The sequence below is a fragment of the Tetrao urogallus genome (assembly GCF_951394365.1).
Source record: "Tetrao urogallus genome assembly, chromosome: 5".
NCBI classification, from domain to species: Eukaryota; Metazoa; Chordata; class Aves; order Galliformes; family Phasianidae; genus Tetrao; species Tetrao urogallus.
This window is the reverse complement of record NC_136818.1, coordinates 44,266,073-44,285,290: the sequence shown is the minus strand read 5'-3', so window position 1 is coordinate 44,285,290 and position 19,218 is coordinate 44,266,073. Positions and strand designations below refer to the sequence as shown.

At 37.7% G+C, this 19,218-nt stretch overlaps 1 protein-coding gene across 1 annotated transcript in view; it reads left to right on the top strand.

Moving 5' to 3' along the window:
• The window catches only part of ADK (adenosine kinase), a gene marked incomplete at both ends in the record, with an annotated part of 266,202 nt that overhangs the window by 237,859 nt on the left and 9,125 nt on the right, over positions 1 to 19,218 (top strand). Inside the window, one exon of the mRNA XM_079535314.1 lies at positions 11,974 to 12,060. Coding sequence (XP_079391440.1) covers positions 11,974 to 12,060 — 87 coding nt within the window. The remainder of the gene's footprint in view (positions 1 to 11,973; positions 12,061 to 19,218) is intronic.

The following is a 19,218-nucleotide window of genomic DNA, read 5'->3' as shown; positions in this document are numbered from 1 at the left end:
CTTTTTGGCATCTTAAATTTTGAAAACCAACAGTTATATCATAGAATTATGCTAAAAGAATAGTGAGACTGCAGAATCAGTCATTCAGCACATAGGAAGCACTAGAACTAATGACAGCCTTCCAAATTGAGTTTATGCTGCTTGGTGGACATGTTATAGATACAACTTTGTTGAGGTTATCCCCTATTTTCTGAAAATGACACCTCGCTGAGCACCAAGTGTGAAGTTCTGATGACTTCTTTTCAGCCACTGTTTTTGCAGCTATAATGTTAAGAAAGTCTAGAACTGTAGTATCACCTTTCATGTAGAGCAATCATTCTGTAAACTTTTCAAGTTTAACTTTGTTTCAAGTTCAGAATTCTCCTTTTCTGTACACACGTTCTGTGTTGCCGCAATATCCTGTGTTGTATGCTACCCATTTCTCCTTTAAAACATATGGTTCCATGAACTGAAATCTGAAACACGTGGCTTAAAGGGTTGCAGTGCATAGGCTTCTTCCCTTCTGACAGTTGGGTTAAAATTGTACTCATAGAGCAGCTATTTTATGTAATCAGTCAAAAAGTAAGTTTTTTTGCCACGCATTCAACTGTCAGTAGTTGTTAAGAAATATCTTTTCTCTTTACCTTGATTTGGTGTGATTATTTTTCTCATGCTAAGAAATTAAATGTATACCTTGTTCAGCAGGTTTCGTAATAGATCAATAATTTGTTGGCTTAACTTTTTTTTTTTCCTGTGGAAACATGGGAAGATCAATGTCTATAGTGCCCTAGGTCATGATCAATACTTTTAATAAAACTTCCTTTTCTTTTTTTTATTTTTTTTAAATATATATTTTTTTTTAACCTTTGTACAGTTTCGCCTTTATTAATGAGCCCTTCCTTTAGTTTCAGACCATTAATGGTTTTCAGATAATGTCATACTGCCCAAGGTCAAGGCCAGTTTGAACTTATAACTCTACTTATCAGTGATTAAATCTATTGCATGGGCTTAGATGTGTTAGGAGACATAAGAGTTCGAAGCACTGCTTTGTAGGGATTCTAAAGAAAACAAAGCCTCAACCTTTTGGGAGGACTACACATTAAGGCTATTCTCATTTCCTTCGTAAACAAATAACAGTTGTCTTATTTATGGATCTCAGGTAACATCACAGGTAACTGCTATAGCCTTGACTGCTTCTCAATTAGTTATGAAATGCTCCATTTTGAGTTTTATAACATTAAACTGCTCATTTTGCAACATGAATTTGAAATGAGATAGCCTATCTTTCGCTGAAAATACAAATGGGAAGCTAGTAACTTATCAAAGTATGTGTTATCAGCTGGTGTGCTTGCAGAGAATATGATACTATTGTCTCTGAGGCTCAGCCTGGTGTCTTCTGAAATCAATGGAAAGATCTCATTAACTTCATTGGGTATTGATTATGGCCATGGAGAACTTGAAATGCTCATGAATATAAATGGTTTATACATATGCACATGTCTTTTTGTGTGCTGTACCTTGTCTGCAATCTCTTGATTCAATTTTTGTAGTCTACCTAGAGGTTATACAAAAAAAGAACTGTACGTATGCTGAGAGATTTTATAACACATCTTACCTTAAGGTGTCTTCTTTGCTGTCTGTTACAAATGAGGTGCATAAAAAACTGGACCCTTTGACCGCTGGCAGCTAGACAGGGTATCTTCTGTGGAAGATCTTTTTTTCTATTGTTTTGGCAGTTTTCGCCTTTATTTTTTTGTTAGGCAGCAGTTCACTTCACAGTAAATCATCACAGAGGAGTTTCAACAGCATAATCTCCACTCAGAAGGTGCCCTACAGACTCTGATAGCCTATCATCTTTAATTTAGAGATTTTATTTCCCATCTTGTGATTACAGTTGAATGAACATTGTAGAAAAGTTTAGATTGTAGCTATCCATGGCATGCTTTTGCCTTAAATGATGGAACTTAGGTTTTCAAGGCTCTAATCTTCACCAGCTCAAATAGTCACTATAAAATAATTGCATAGAGTGGAAGGAGAGTAAAATATGGGTATGTATGGTGACCCTGGAAGGAAATTAACTGTAGGAACTGACCCTTTGATTAGAAGTTTCTCTGCTGTAGCATTCAGTCTCAGGCAATAGAAGTTGTGGTAAATAGATGGCTGAGTAAAAGACAAGTTCTTATATCTGGAGAGATAGAGCAGAGATGCTGGCTAGTGGGAAAAGTGGACAAAGAGGAGAGTTCATGGAGTCCTGCTTCACCTGACTTTGGGGATTTAGGATACAATTTGTGCAAGGCAGCAAAACATTTAGAACTAACACTGGAGCCAGGAAGAGCATGAGTACATTGGAATTCATCAAAATGGTTAATTGTATGCAGGTGGAATTGTGAGGTTTTATGATCAGTTTGGCTCAATGATTTCCACAGTAAGTTTTATAGGTAAAACAAAGTGGGAATGATTTAAATCCCATTGTGAAAAGTAAAATGTTACTCATTGTGTACCATACCGGTGACCTGGCCTTGACACAACTGAGCGTAACACGGGTTATGATGTGGCAGTTTAGACATAAGCCTTCAATGCCACAAAAATAAATTTTACGTAGTTGATCCTATTTAAATCAAAGCAGGCTCCAGCTTACTTCCACTTTGTTTTGTTTATTATGAGTACAGAAAGCCAGTAAAATAAGCAGACCTGACTTAAAGCATATACAGACAGCAGATTCAGTAAATATAGCAAACTTGAATGATTTTTACTTGAAATGGTTTTGCAAACTTGAATGGTTTTGGCTTTACCTACCAAATTACTTAATAATAATATTTCTTTAAAAAGAATACAGACACTTGTCAGAAACCGGATTTGGAGTTTGGAAGGTGACTCCCCGTGATTTTATTTGCTGTGCTCGGCTACCCTGAGCCCACCCGGCCCCTTGTAATCCATCCTGATTCCTGCAGTCAAAACTAAATCAGAGAGGAGTCCGTGGAACCAAATATTTATATCCCTTGTAATCTGACACTGTGATATTGTACTGGGAACCTGAAAAGATGCCAGACCGTGCTTTGTGGCTAACAGCAATTGATCATGAATGAAACTGCAGAACTCGATTCCAAATTGTTGGCTTTCTAAATTTGATAATAAGTACATTTCCTGATAGAATATAAAAGTGCAATAAAGTGTGCATGCCCTCTTTTTCCTCCTCATCCGTCCAATTGCAGAGTGCTCTTTCTTCAGTATATTGTCAGTGCTGACAAGTGAATAAGAATTTGAGGAGCAGTTGGCTACCAAGTGATGGCAAATTTTAAGGTTATGCAAATTGTGCCAGTACAGCCCAGCTTGTTTCAGACCTCTTTTCTCTATTATCATATCAATTGAGTCAGCTCATAGTAGACAAAGCAAGGTTATGGGAACCACCTAGAGCATCATGCACCATTAAACATCAATGCAGCGTACATGAACATCTGCAACAACGATCTTATTAACAGAGGGCATAACGGAAGGCAATAAACAGCTTTCTTAGTCACTTAATTGTAAAAAATTTAATAACCTAATACTTGCATTATTTATCAATAGCAAGTTGGCCCAAAATTATGCAGTTGTGGTGAATTAGATTGTACTGCCTATTGCACGCTGTGAATTACCACAGAAATATGAGAATTCATCTGAGAGCAGTTAACACCGTAGTTAGTAGAGCGCTAATACAATTTTCTTTCACCTCTGGCACATGATGGGGTATAGGTGTCTGCCTTTTGTAGTGTCATTTTTGTATTTGGCTAAAAATAAATATGAAAAACCTAAAAATCATTTTTTTAATTTCCTGCTCATCTTGACATATGAAACATTTGAAAAAAACAAGCTTGATTTGAAAGGTAGAACACAGAAATTATGAAGTGATCTTTGTGTGCTCACTCCAAACAGATGATTAGTGAAACAAAGCATAGCATGTTAGATGTTCATACTGCAAATGCATGTCGGCTCCTGGGCAGCCACTGCACTGAGCTAGATGTGAGCACGTGGAGCTGTGGCATCCAGTGGCCTAGGAAGTGAGTACAGAAATTAAAATAAGTTAGAATTTGAAGGTAAAGACAAATGAGATTCAGTTCTTCAGGGTCAGGTTAGGGCTGGCCACAAGGAGAGAGGCTGGGCAGGGCAGGCAGGAGGTGGGCACTGCAAGAGGACAGCACCACTTCTCTGAATGCAGTCTGCACGTGCAGAACGTAGGGGCATCCATCAGTGGGAGATGGTTTCTGCAGCTGATTTGGTGGAGATGACTCCTTCATTTAGGGCCAAATTTCTTTCCTAGGATTGCGTAACTTCCATTAAAGTTAGTGGTGTTGCTCTGTTTTTTGGTGGTGTTTTTAAGAGCAGCATATTCCCCCATTGAGATTAGAACAAATCTCAGCCTACACTGCAGTGGCATCTCATAACGGAAGTAAACCCTGCAAAGCCTGAAAAAATTCATTTAGTAAGCAAGTTCCATTCTTCAAAACTAAATAAGTAGCCTAGGGAGATCTTAATTAAAGGCAATAGAGAATTTAGAAATACAGCATGAGAAATAAAAAAAAGCTTGGAAAAAATTCTAGATCTGAGCTCTGAGTTAAAGGGCTGAAAAATTAAATTTTCTACATGTTATTTGAATATTTAAAAGCAATTTAAATTTCTAAAATTTCTGTGACATATCTACCTCAGCGATGTCCAGCTGGCATCTAGTTCATTAAAGAAAAAAAAAAAAGGGAGAAATATGTTTATACATTAGCTTATTTATAGTAATGTTTCTAAGGAAGACTCTCTTTCATTTTGATGGACTGATTCTATTTATGAAACTAAATATAAATTCACCCAGAAGAAAAAGCTCCTTCAGAACTGCTCTGTGGTGACCTAATGCTCACTCCTTCTCTTTTCAGTCTTACTGATGCTCAAGTAAAAGAGAAATGCCTTGGGCCCATTTCTGCCTCCACTGACGACCCGTGCTTCTCAGATTATCATGTAGCATAAACAAAGCTGTCATGTAACATGGCATTTATTTAAATGATGTGATTTCTGTGTTCACCACTGTGAAACTGAGGTATCGCTAAGAAAGCTTGCAAGTTTTGACAGGTGTGTTTGCTGCATTAGGGCAATATGCTTAATGTGTGAGTAATGTAAGGCATAATGCGGCAATTGTCTTGCTCAAAACCAGATTATAATGTGTTTTTCTGCTTTTTGTTTTAGCCAATGCACTGATAAGTTTTGGGTTGACATTGCTTTGACCAGATAACAGATAGATATTTGTATGAGAATTCTCCCACAGGGGTGTTTGGACGGTCCAGCTGTGCAGTGGTTTCATATCTACCTCTGGAATGGCATGGAATGGAGGACAGTCATTGTGCATTCTTGCTAGTTGCTCAGGGCAAACAGTAACTGCAATGCACGGTCTGCTTTCCTAACTGAAAGGTACTTCATTTTTGCACAGCCCAAGCAGACAAGTTTCGGAAGGTTTAAGAACTCCTGTGAGCTAGAACATGGGTCACGTAACTTGGGCGTACGTATGTGAGGTATTCTTTGCATTAGGCATTGAAAATTGAAATTCCAGCCATCATTTGCATTTCCCGAGTTTCCTGTTATTGGATAGAAGTAGAGATTTGTTTGTATCCCGATTGCCATATATGGCTCAAAAATTAGTAGTATTTGGGATTGGGGTTAGGTTAGTATTCTTACTTACAATGATGAAAACTATGTGTATTGATCAAACCAAATCATGTGGGTCTTGCAGGTCAGGAACAGAGCTCTATGTTTGGTGGTATCCAAGGCCAGCGTGTTTTTATGCCAAGCTGTACTTTACTGGGGCATTAGCCTCATCGCTCCTTTCAGTTATTGTAACCCATCTCTTCTTTCTTCAGGACTTATTTTGACGTGTTTTATATGGCAAACCTTTTCTTAATTTTGATGTCTATGTCTTCATTCTCTTTGCCTTTCCCGAGTCTTCGCCCCCTTTCCTGGTGCAGAGATCCCAGGAAGCTCTTCAGCTCTGAGCCCTACCTTATGTCCCCAGCAGCCGCTGAGCCAGAGGAGCGCGTTTTCTGGCAGCTCAGTGGGCGCAGTTTCAGCTCACTCTGAAATCTGTGCCTAGCGGGCAAATGGCAATGCTCATGTGTGCTCGGAAAGGCTTCCTCAACAGAGTTCATTGCCATTCTAAACTTTAAACATTGTGACACATGTCAGAAAAATTCAGCGGCTTGTTCTTTAGGGAAGTTTTTCCATATATGTATGTATGCATTTATTTATTTATTTAAACCCACGTGAAACAAAACTGTGGTGTTTTCTGTTGACCTCCACTCGATCCCCCATCTTTTGCACACAGCCATAGTGTTTTGTTTACTTGCACAAACAAAGAGTTATTCCGTGTGAGAAATAAAGCAGAACTTGAGCTCCTGTCATTGGCAGTGATTGTACAGACAATAAAAAAGGCTGAGTGGCTCCCACACCTTCCATAAAGTAAACAAAACACATTAGGTCCTTTAAAAGCTATTGGTAAGTCATTATTTATGCTGTTACTTCTTTAATAGTTGTAACCAGACAGAGAATTCTGGGTCATATCATATGCTGGAGTAAATCACAGGTTGTTTCAGAGGAGCGGCGCTGACTTGCCGGGAGGGCAGACTGAGGCACACGTAGGTGCAAGTGGCTATGCAATGAGTGCAAGAATATTCTTTCATTTTACATCATTTCTAATAGCTAATGTGTATGGGTTCCTCTGGAGGAACCTTGTTTTCCCTGTTAACTCCAATCTTACAGATCATACATAAATGCTACAAATATGACTTCTGAATAAAAATACTTTGGCTAGATAATGGAGCAGCGCATGTGTCTGGGCAGAGATATAAAAGCAAGACAAGTCTCGATGAATATCTTGGGTTAACTTTACCTCCTCTGAGAGAGGGGAAGTGGGGTCTGCACACTGTTGTTTCCCGTAGATACTCTTATATGATCGCAAGTAGAACCTCCAAAACCTTTGGCAGCATATTCCTCCTCTGTTTCTACTGCAAGTAAGTTGCCTGTGAGGGACAGTTCTTTGCATCCTGGCCAACATAACTATATACACTTACTTTTGCCTAGCGAGCTGCAAGAATTGTAGCCTAATTGCTCTATTTGGGTGTTATATTATGGAAATAAATTCATATTTGTATTAATTTTATCATACCATATGCATATAAATGCATGATAGACAATGACTATTCTTTGACTTGTTTTGACTAACATTGTTCATTATACCTATAAAGGCTTAACTTCTTCACTATTTGCTGTAATAAAGCTTTCTTGGCTACATCTTGAATTTGTTAGAATACAGCATCATTTGTTGTGTATTATTACAATATTTGATTAGAAAATCTGAAAGCATGTGGCTGACTTATGTCTTGCTTGTTAGACTATTTAACTCCATTGACTTACACAAATAAATTCCTTATTTTTCTGACAAGCTCTTCAGAGGCGGAACAATGCACAGAAATAGATGGAGAAGAGGGAGCTGCTGGCATGCAAAGCAAGGCAAACTTAACATGCACACAGAGAGTGCCAGGGGGCTGCAGTGCTCATACCATACAGCTATCTGAAGGTCCCAGCCTGAAAATGCAGGATCTCGGTCTGTTGCCTTGAAGTGACAGGTTGAATCAACACTGCCAGATTTGAAATACATCAGCACTGGAAGTTGTAAGGATTTCTAACTGGGCACTCAGTGCCCAGCACCCCAACCCATGCTGCCTTGCAGCTGTGGACAGTGCTGTGCTGATAGAGGTGGGAAAATTACAGCATCTATTTGATTTACATTTCAGGTGTGATATCTCTTTGTGAAATGCAGCAACAGCAGTAGTTCCTACTATAGGTAAAACAGGAGGAAATGTTATTATACTACTGATTTTAAAAGATTCATTAATGTGGTGAAGAAGGTTCAGAGGCTTAGAGCCGTTAGGCTTCTAGTTTCTTCTTCTGCAGAGAGGTAACAGCTCAGAATCAGCCAGACTGGCATGGGTTTGTTCCAAATACTTTTCTCATTACTTCTTACCTTATAGCTGTCCAAAGACATTTATAGGTTTTGAGCTTAGGTTTCTACGTTCTCTTAAGTTCTTCCTGTCCTTTTTTTTCTTCCCCTTTCTTTTTATCTGTTTTTGGCCCCTGATCTAAAGAAAATGAGAGAGGATGGGGGTGGGAAGGAGATGGGACAGCATTCTGTTTCACAGTTGTTCCTTTTTTTTTTTTTTTACAAGTTGAAGCTTACAAAAGAAAAATGAATTTGTCTCCATCTTGTAAGCATCTGTACTACCACTATCAGCCCACGGATCAAAAGCTTATTTGAGGAAGTAGCTAGTCATTTTTGTATATATTTTAGGATTCCCTTCTTCCTTTTATTTTATTTTCATACAGAATTAAGGGCACTCTAACACGTTGCCCATAAGTGTTCTGTTACAGGTAATTAAATGTAAGTTTACACATTTAATCTACTTTTAAGAGCAAGAGAGACTGGTAAATGACCCAGTTAAAGAAAGTACTCAGCCTAATTGGATGTAATGATTGCTTGCTGGTGTTTATTACTGTACTAAGGGTAGATGTGTAGTCTGTGATTCTAATTTGTTTTAAAAACAGACCTGGAATATTTGCAGCTATCATCAGAGTTCGATTGTTGCAGTTAACATCACAAACAAGGTTTGTGTTCAGCTAGAATGGGAGGAGCAGTGTATGTTCAGTTAATATTGTTCCCCAATTGTTACCTCTCCAGACTCATACCTACAAAAATAGATAAAGTTAGATATACTAGTGAATATTTTTGCCTGAGGGAAGTAGATTTCACGTCTTTAGCTACATAATGCAGCAAATTTCCAGTGACAACATTTACCAACAAGGTGATTCCTTGTCAGTGGGTAGTGTCTTCAACCCATGAAATCAGTTCATTAACGTTCGATTCTTTCTATATCATTCTAAGACAGTTGAGCTCCTTCATGATGACCACTGAGGGAGCTGAATCTAAGATTCAACAACTTCCCTAGTTGTACACAGCTTTTTATTTATTTTTTTTTCAGTTTGCATTCTCGATTCTCAATTCCAGCAAATGATGCCAAACTGGAATGTGTTGTATCTGAGTGTGTTTACCACAGAAGATATTTGCTGCTTAAAAATAGAACACTGGATTTTATGCCCAGAGGAGCAGCACTTGGATTTCAAAACACTTATGTAATTACTCTTTATTTCGTAAGCTCTCAGAATGATAAATGAAATCAGAACTGACTTAGAGATGCAAGGCCACTGCTGACCAGTGCACTCAGCCAAGGTGTCTCTGTCTCTTCACTGCAATGGATTTGAGAGTTGTACAAAATAATAGATCACATATGAAAATGAACTTAAAGTAACATTAAAGTCACAAAAGCAAGGATACTCAGAATGTCAGCCTGTGCTTCATCTTCATTCACCCTGTTGTGCCTAGCAGTTGCAAGACACAGATCAGTGAGAGCTGTTAGATATCTTTGTCCTGTTACGAAGGCATTGTAAGGTAAATTAATGGCAGCCTTAGTTCTCAGTACCTTTGTTCTTTGTGAAGCAAAGAAGAAACCTGACTATTGTTTTGTTCTATCTTTCACTGTGTTAACTATTTTTGAGTTTAGTAGACACTATGCTAGCAGAAGGCTAGCAGAAGCATAAGGTTAAAGAAAGAATTCCATTTTAGTTTACTTTATTGGATGTGTGCAGTGTTTGTGGATATCTTTGTAATGTACTGTGTTCTTCGAAGGCATGTCAGCTGCTTCTGAAAATTCAGTATTTCAAAATATGACTCTATTGCCTCTCTAGAAAGTGTGCAACATTATAGAAAAAGGAGATGGCAAACAGAAGTCAGAAAAAAATGATGGCTTTCACATCAACAGAAGTCACTGATGTGTTTTGGGCTTTCAGACTAATTCAGCTCTTTGCAATTATGTCTACAGCAGAATAAGAACTTACCTGAATGTGCTAGAAGGAGTGGAGGTAAGAAATTAAGACAGAGGAGAAAAGAAAGGAGAAAAATGATGATGCAAGCTTTCATCTGTGGAAGCTAGATTTAGTAAAGAATCTTGCTTGATGCCAAGCCCCATTTACAGCATTCCAAATACAATGCCTGTGCATTATTCACTCTCTGTGCCCAAACACATACATTTGTATGCATATGCAAGTGTCTGCTGTGTGTTTAGTGTAGAACATCTGTGTGTGCCCAAGCAGTTCACCTTATTACAATGTGTCTTCCACAGATTTATCTCTTTCTTCATTGTTTTAGCGTTATCTAGAGCAGATCATATGTATTGTATATTTCTTACAAAATGGATGAATACACTGCTCCTCTGGCAGAGTTTATTATAAGACCTCACTTTCTTGATTTCCAATTCAAATGAATCCTGTTAAAATTACAGAAATTCATTACTCTTGAAGATTATCTTAGGAGTACAACACAGCATCAAAGTTAGTTTCTAAAAAGATTTCTTAACAGGCTAGTGTGTAGGGTGTTCTTTAATTGGAATATTTCGTTTATGTTTTCCATTACCCTTTTTCCTTTGCCTCTCATGGATGGCTGTTGCTAATGCTCTCTCCCCTCCCCTCCTGGTGGGCCAGCCAACAGTTCCCTCTGGAGGCAGCATCATTATATCTGCCTGGTTCGCTTGTAGCAGATGGTGAGGAGCAGTAGAGCTGATACACTGCATTTCACAGAAACTGGGATCCTTCTGGTACCTCTGCAGCACACACAGACTTGCTTGATTTGAGACTGTGAATTCTTTATGTGCTTCCCAAACTAGATTTCCTTGTTTGCTACTGTGTGCATCGGTGTGAGAGTGATTTTTATGCTCTGCTGTGTTGCTGGGCAGTGAGGAAGCTACCTATCTCCAGCTTTTAGCTGCTGGAGGTTCTATTTCCTGCTTTATTTCTATATTTTTTACAAAACATTAGAGGAGGACAGCTCTGATGGTTTTCATTTTCACTGGTTGACAGGCTTTTCTTCCCCCTCCCCTTTCCTTAATTCCTGCTGTCTTCCAAAGGACAATCTGTTTGCTCTGAGACAGTTTAATGCATACTGACTACCAGAGGCAGAACTTCCATTGGCTCTGTTACAGGGGTAATTTACACTTTAACAAGGTATTGTGACAAGGTGGTAATTATATTTTTATCACGTCATTATGACATTACCACCTGGAAAGCCATAGCTGATTAATTAGTGGCGTATATTAAATTTATAACCCTCGAACTCTAAAGTTATCATACCTAAGTGGTGTAATTATGTTGAACTGTGGTGTGGCAGTGAATTGAGGTGAGGATGCTGAGTATCCACCTATTGCAATAGGTTTTGTGAGTGCCAGTAGAGGGCAGGGAGCTGCAGAGATGGAAATACTTTTTGAAAAACAAATGGTAAGAAAGAATAGAATGGAATTCTTGAAACCAAATCCAGTCAGATGGAGAGTTGCAAGGCTTCTTACATATATGTGTTTTCTAAAAAGATGTGATTTGAGAGCACCCAGATATACACTAGCTCTACATTTTACTGTTTTATTTTTACATGTATTTTGGTTTTTACAACGCAGCCATTCTTGTGGAGATTTTGAGGCTTGGACAGGCTATTCTGGAGGCCACATCACCTCTCTGCAGCTAGTAGGAAGCACTGGTTCTGGCATGATGGGCTTTTCTTAGTCTTTTCCATATGCCCACATGTTTTATATTATTCCTTCTGATTTAGTTCTGTTCTTATATCACTACTATTAGGAGATAAAGAAAAGATATGGAGCTGAAAATAATTAATGAAACTGTCCACAAGAAATAGCTTGATCAAATTTACTTCCATACCCCTATGTTGTTAGTACTGTAATGCAGATTATTATTATAAACCAAATCTGATTTTATCCAAATTATTGTCCTAATGGTAAGAACACCAGTTTTGAATTGTTTTCATTTCACTGTTTTGCTTTTCTAAGTCGTATTTGCAAGTAACTGATGTTTAATTCTCTCTTTCCATTATAGAAAATGAAGTAACTACTTTCCCTGTGTTGGTGAGTGATCAGAGTGAAATCGTGGATACCAATGGGGCTGGAGATGCATTTGTTGGAGGTATTTCTCACTTCACTCCCATTTGGAGATTATCTTATTCTTCTTTCTCTGAATATACAATTTTTTCACATAACCGTCCCTTAGAATGAACTTTGTTCTTTTAAAACTTTTCTCTGCATCCTCAAGTTAAGTGATTTAATTAAGTTCTGATTTTTAAGGGGAAGATGTGTTCTATTACTTTAAACATAATATGCTGTTATGCTATATTCTGGTTGTTTTTATGAGATTAATTGTATCTGTCAGTCTGTTGCATAAGCAAGCTGAATCAAGGACTATATAGTGTACAGAAATCCCTCCTGGCTTAAATGTTAACACATTGTTGTTCTTTAAAACAGGTTGTAGTGAATATTAAACAGTATGTTAATAAATGAGTGTAGTATCTTCTGATCGTGTCAATTTTGGTAGAACATCTGTTTCTAATACAATTATTTGGACATCAGGAAAGAACACAAAGGGTTAATTTGTTAAAACAAACCCAGAAAATATCTGGCATTGCTTAATATCCATTTGCAAACTTACTATTTTTTTTGGCACAAGCTCTAAAGAAAAAAGAGGATGTTATGTCTATGCCTGTTTTTACAAACGATTCAATATAAGCCAAAAACCAATCTAATCCGAAAGTTCTGTCATTCGTTGTACCCTTCATACATGTAGTTCTGTGATGCCCCATTGCATCCTGAAGGCCCTGATGTCCAGGACACAGTGTCTCTAAAGAGCTCCATTAGTCACTAATTTACTGGAAACATTACATTTTCTTTATAAACAGAAATGCAGGGCTCAGTATTGTAAGTACGAAGCAGTGTGTTACCCAAATTAAAGCTTCAGAATTGGGTCCCACTTCAAGAAAGTGTTCAAAATAATCTGAATTTAAACATGTGAATAGTTCCATCCCTACTCAATATATCACTTAACTATGATAAACTTTCAGTATATGCCTAAATCCGGTTGAAAATAGGAATGCTGTTTGCCTTGGTGCTCTTGTGAATCAAAAAGGACAGAAATAGAGGAAAACACATTTGGTCACGTTATTCATGCACCTTTTATTGCACACTTATCACTTTCTGTTGTTCCTAACTGACAAAAAAGAAGACTAAATTTGAGCCAGTGAGTAGCAGTGACTATTAACATAAATGAGATCTTCAAGAGCTTATATATTGTGCTCTGTGTATCAGCTGTGCCGGTAAGCTGCTGTTCTTGTCATGAAAAAAGAAAAGTTCTTGCCCATTTTGTTTTCAGTTCCTGAAAATAAAATAACATTAGGAAGTGCCCAGGTGAGCAATACAGTAAACATCAGCCAAGCTTTGCCTCAGCAGGAAGAGCTTTTCACATCTGCCGCATTTATCTCAGACTGTATTTATTCTCAGTTCTTCAGATTTTAAGCATTGTGTGGAGATCAGGACTATAATGTTTTTTTAATAGTCCTACCTTTGTTCTTTCCTGATTTAGCTGCAGGAAGAGAATTACAACTAATTAGGCTTTAAGAAATGCCTGGTCTCTCAAAACCATTTCTCTTTAAATTATATCCTTTTACTTGATACTTCCACAGCTGGTAAAAGAGCTATAAACACTGGCTTCAGTAATTGTTCAGAGTATACTGGATAAACTGGATGATATAAGGCAAACCAGACCTATTCCAACTGCTGCCTTCCATCAGCGAGATAAAAAGTTCAGACATACCCTATCAGGCAGGGCTTGGTTCAGTTGTGAGATTCCTTTCACTAAGTGTCCAGCAGTGGATTTCAGCAGTTCAAAGGGTCACAATGTGGATAATGCTGAATTTGAATGGGAAGAAATGGAAAAGAGAAACTCTTCTAAAACATTAACTTCCCTTTGCCGTCCTAAGACTAGTGAGTTAACATGTCTGGATATAGCAACAACCTTCAGTTGCTATACCTCCCTACCTTCAGTAGGAAGGAATTATGACAGAGGTTCTCTATTATCATTTATGGGCACATGCTCTTTTCCTTAGTTCCCCTATAATAGCATTGAGGCCTCAGATGCTTTTTGTATGCAATATAGTGCATATGGTGTTATTCCATTCTGCCACTCATCTCACCAGGTTATGGCAGACCACAGCTACTTTTCCTGCTGGAATGGGAATTGCAAGACTGTCTGGAACCTCAATGCAGTTAGATCTATACCTGAGCATCAGTGTGTGAGCTTAGATTCTTCTGAAACCATATTTCATTCTGCTATGACTCAGAAACCAGTGTGAGCTTTTAAATACAGTTCTTCCATTAGGTTCTGAGTTCTCCTCTGTCACCACATAAATAATAAATTGGTCATTTATTCTCCTCAGAGAACAGATTTTCCTGAGTTTAGTCCAGATGGAAGATTTGGGAGTCATAACAGTCTGGATACACAGCTGACTCTACTCTTACATACTGTGGTCTCCTTCTTCATGGAGTCATTTCATTTTCCTTCCCATATGTAGGAAATGGCACACTGAACTGAGTAGGCTTTGATTTGGTCTGTGTTTCATTTGGGGGGAATGTCTGTATTTTTTCTGTATCACACTTTTCACGTGTTTTCAAAGCATGTACTTGCAACAGGAAAAGTTCTTTACTGTCTCTTTAAAGAAAACCCTACACAATAACGTGGGCAATACTACCTAATGTGTATCTTCTGTTATTCTAGCATCAAGCCAGATGCAATTTTATTGTCCTGATGGAACTTTTATAATGGGAAGGCTATATTCTCTTCAATGCTTTCCTAGATTCTGTCTTAGATTGAGGTATTTATCAAACTGTTCCTACCTAGGCAACAGTACATACCATATTTTGATTTTGTTACCCTTGTAGTAAAAGCGTTTCAAAGTTCATTTCTTAATTCAAAAATGCACTGGTTGTTACACCATACTCTCCCAGATATTTAGTTCCTAATTCAAGCAGTAGAGAACAAGAGTCTCATGGCATGTGACAGGTATGTTAACATAATGAATAGTGGTTTTGTTGGAGCAAAGAATGTTGGCTGAGAGGGAAATGTGGAATATAATGAGAACTAACCCCATCAAGCAGGATTTATTTTACATTAAGAGGTCAGGTTTGTTAGACTTTATCATATTTTGGAGGGTCTTCCACTGAGGCCCACTCTTCCAGAGATGTAGACTGTAAGGAAATTCCATCTGAACAATTTTGCCAACTTGGCAAGTCATGCATATTCTCTGTATGAGAAATAAGAAATCTGGTGTGTTTTGTGGTGTTTTTTTTTTTTTTCCTAGAACCTATCTAACTATTGACAGTCATTTAACCTTAAGTCATGGAAAAGTCAAAGTTTCTGGTCACTTGTGAGTTGGTTTATCAGTTCAGTACTCGAAGCTGCTGGCCTCCAAGGAGAAGGATCTCACTCCAACTGATAGCAACAAAAAACAAACTACATTCTTCAGTTGAAATGTGATTTTATTAAGTTGGCATCAAAAATATCTCTAAGATCCTTGCCTCTATAGGCATCAAGTCACTTGCCATTCAGGCTGGTGCAGTGCATGCATGAGAAATTGGGTTTTAAAACTGCTGCAGGTAGCTTTGTGCTAAAAATTTTTCTCCAAACAATGCTAACAGAGTGATACCTTTATTGGTTTCCAACAGCACTGCTACATTTTAGGAGTTTAAGCAATAATGATTTACTTTGTAGTGTCGCAGCACCTCCTGTGAATTTCAGGGGTGCCACAGATTTTTCAGTTATAAATCCCTGAGGAACCCATAAATTAAAGTTGCAAATCCACCTCTGGGTTCTGAAGACATTGACAAATCACTTGAGCTTTGTCATGGCTTATGACACCAAAGTCCTCGTAATGAAATTACAGCCTTATTTTCTAGAGTTTGTGGAAGATTCTGCTACTCATTAAATTATCATTTATTTATTGCTAGTCAGCCCCATTTTGAACCTCTGCAACAATGTTAATCAAAGCATATTTAATGGCAGCAAACAGATTGAAATACAGGCGGTTTTACCATCTTATGTTTTCCCTATGCCTTCCTTCTCTCTTGAGCCATAGTAAGGTCTGCCTTCTGTTGGAACTTCTCTTTGTCACTGCCCGTAACCAATGAAAGCAGCAAGAATCTTTTCTGATAGTTACTGTCAATGTTCCCTGCAAAATCTCTGCCACTAAGAAGAATTGGATCAAGAATTCATAATAAATGAATAGAAGGTTTAAATCAATGTTTTTTCAGGTTCTGCCAATAGAAATATTGACTTGGTAATCTACTATGATTTAGTTCTATACTGCATGAAAAGTGCTAGAGTATGAAGTGTAACCACAAATCATTGTCAAGTAGTGTAATGAAGCAGTGACAGAATGATCACAAGTATATATTACTTGTCATCATGCTATAAAGATACTACACCATTCTCAAGGAGAAGAAATCCCAAGATATAAGGAGCTCTTCATCAAGCATTATAAGGTGCCAAATACAAGCCAATAGCAATTTGCCTCTGTTGGTATTAACACTGAGTCAACAGCTCAAACCACTTGTCAATTTAAGAATCCCATTGACATCTTTCATGTATAAAGCAATGTTATAAAGCTGTTTTCTATAGTTTGAAAGCTGCATTGAGAATTTTTCTGATGCCCAGACAGAACTGGCAGTTTTCTATCTTTTGTGAAACCTAGTGTGATTCTGATGAGGTGGCCACCTTCTGTTTCAGCTGTCAGGAAATGACTCTGAGATTAGGCAGGGAGAGCAACTCCCTGAAGCAGAAGGAGAAGCAGACCTCTCCTTCTGTATGTATTTTTGAGTAAGTGTGCCTCATGGCATCCTCATCTTCTCTTTGGAGTCCTTGTGGAGATATTCCTCTCCTTTTGTTTACGTTTCTATCACCGATCTGGCTAAAGTCATTCCTTCATCTTTAATGTGAAGTTGGATTTTATAGGACAATCTAAGACTACGAAAGAATCTGTTTTTACCAGAAACACAGCAGATGAAATACACCTCTTTCTTGTTGCCTTTTTATCTCTGTATGAATCTCTGCTGTAAGTGCTGCCTTCTCTCTGATACTCAGCACCTCCAAAATGTTCTAGATTGGTTGTAATAGGAGATCAAGGAACTAGGAGTTATTCTTTAATGAACAGCAGGAGGATGATATGAGAAGCTATTAATCTACTTACATTGGTCTTAATTTGTATAGGGGTTTTTGTACGTGTTTAAGATACCTTAGGAAGTTGTCATCACTTTTAATCACATTTGATAGAGAGAAATACAGTGGATAAAATGTCACTGCTGTCAAGTAGTATCTTCAGATAGCTCCAGAGCCACGAGATGCAATTTTATGTGCCAGTTGGGAGTGAGGCCTTTGCGTATGTGTGTGTGATAGCAATTAAATATGCATGTACATGTAACTTGTGGTTTATTTCTATTATAACATTTATCTTCATGAGAACTGAGGCGAGGGGATACTTTTGAATTGTTTTGTCTTTTCTTTGAAGTAAAGATAAATGTTTTAGCAGAAATCAGCACTCTGTTGGTCTTCGTTTATACAGCATGGGTGGCTAATTGCCTCTGAGCAATCCTGTTGTTACAGAGATCATGGCTCATGAGATATGAAGCTTTGAAATAAAAATACCTTCTTAATGTCAGCAGCATTTTGACTGACAGCCCATTTTTAATACTCCTAATATTGCCCATCTTTTAATACTCCTGTTTTATAAACAGCATACATGAGTATAATAGCTGAGCTCAGATAGGGCATCAATCTCTGCTTGCTAGGGGAAATCTTGACAACATGTTCATGACTTACCTCCTGCGTGTTCTGGTGGCATCCTTAACTCTCTCAGGCAAATGTCACATCTAAACCTAGGCTATTAGGTGGCCTGTTATCTCTGTAATTGATTTTTGGCAAACTAGAAGATGACCAGATTACATTTTCCTGGCTGACTTTGTTCAGTCTCAGCTAGAGGCACTTCATTATTCTGATCAATACTGTAGCTGGTTGCTAGTACTTTCAGCTTTTATTCTGGCACAAATTAAATATTTGTCACAGTTTAAATTGCAGGTACTTGAGCAAAACCAGAAAAATGAATGCCACTCAGGAAAAACAAGGAATATTCCTGTTTTCTGTTTAATCCCTTACTTAATTTTTACCAATTCCATTCAGAATTATTTCATTGGAAGTAATGCACTCCTTTGTGTTGGCATTATATGTGCCTCTGGTAACAAATGTTGTCCCAGTGTAGTTGTGATCCAATCCATTTAAGGTTTCTCCAGTTGCTACTATTCCACAGATTGCTGACTGTTCATCTTAGTAAGTTTATTACTTACTTTTTTTTTTTTTTTAATCAAAATATAGTAACCTATAGTAATATAGTAATTCCCATTTTTATTTATACAATATTAAGACAATCCAGAAAAATATGTAGCAGTTACTGTAAGGCAAAATGGTAGTATATTTGCTGACATGTATTTTTTTCAGGAGAAAGGAGAGATCCCTTCAAAAGGATCAGTGAATGGAAATAAAAACTCTCAGAACTTTCTCACTAGAGTGCAGAGGACCCTATCCATCTAGCTGCTGTGTCTCTTTTCCTGTCCGTGACAACACCAGTGTTAAGGCAGTCTCAGTATGCAGCAAGGTGATTAATATTTGAGGTTTTAAAAGGCCTAATTTCACCACAAATTCAGAGTCATTCTGGACAGTCTTTGTGATATGCAAGCACTGAATTGGCTGTGTACATTTTCAAAACAAGTCCACTACATTAAAAATAGATTTTAAAACCAAATACAAGGTTCCAATTTTTGACAAATTGACTTAACACCTCAAAGCAAATGATTGCCATTAAAAATATTTTGTCATGCCTACTATCCCTATCCTCATAACATTTCGTTTTATGTTAACGTGTCATATATTAGAGAATCATGTAATGATAAATAAAATGTTCATGTGGAAGGTTAGAAATTACTTTAATGAGTTATTATTGCCTCACTCTCAGACTGTTGGTAATATTTTTGTGTTATTTTAATGTATTCTGAGTAGAGACAGAGGCACTAGTCAGATTGGATCATCAAGAACATTCCCCTGGGAGTCAGGGCAGGAAGCAGTCCCCTAAGAAATGATGTGTCAGATTAAGCTGATGCGATATTTGCAGGAAACACAACACGCAACAAAATGTAAAAATACACTGAAAACACACTGTTATCTTTTTCACATCTGAAGTGAATTGGTTTGGTG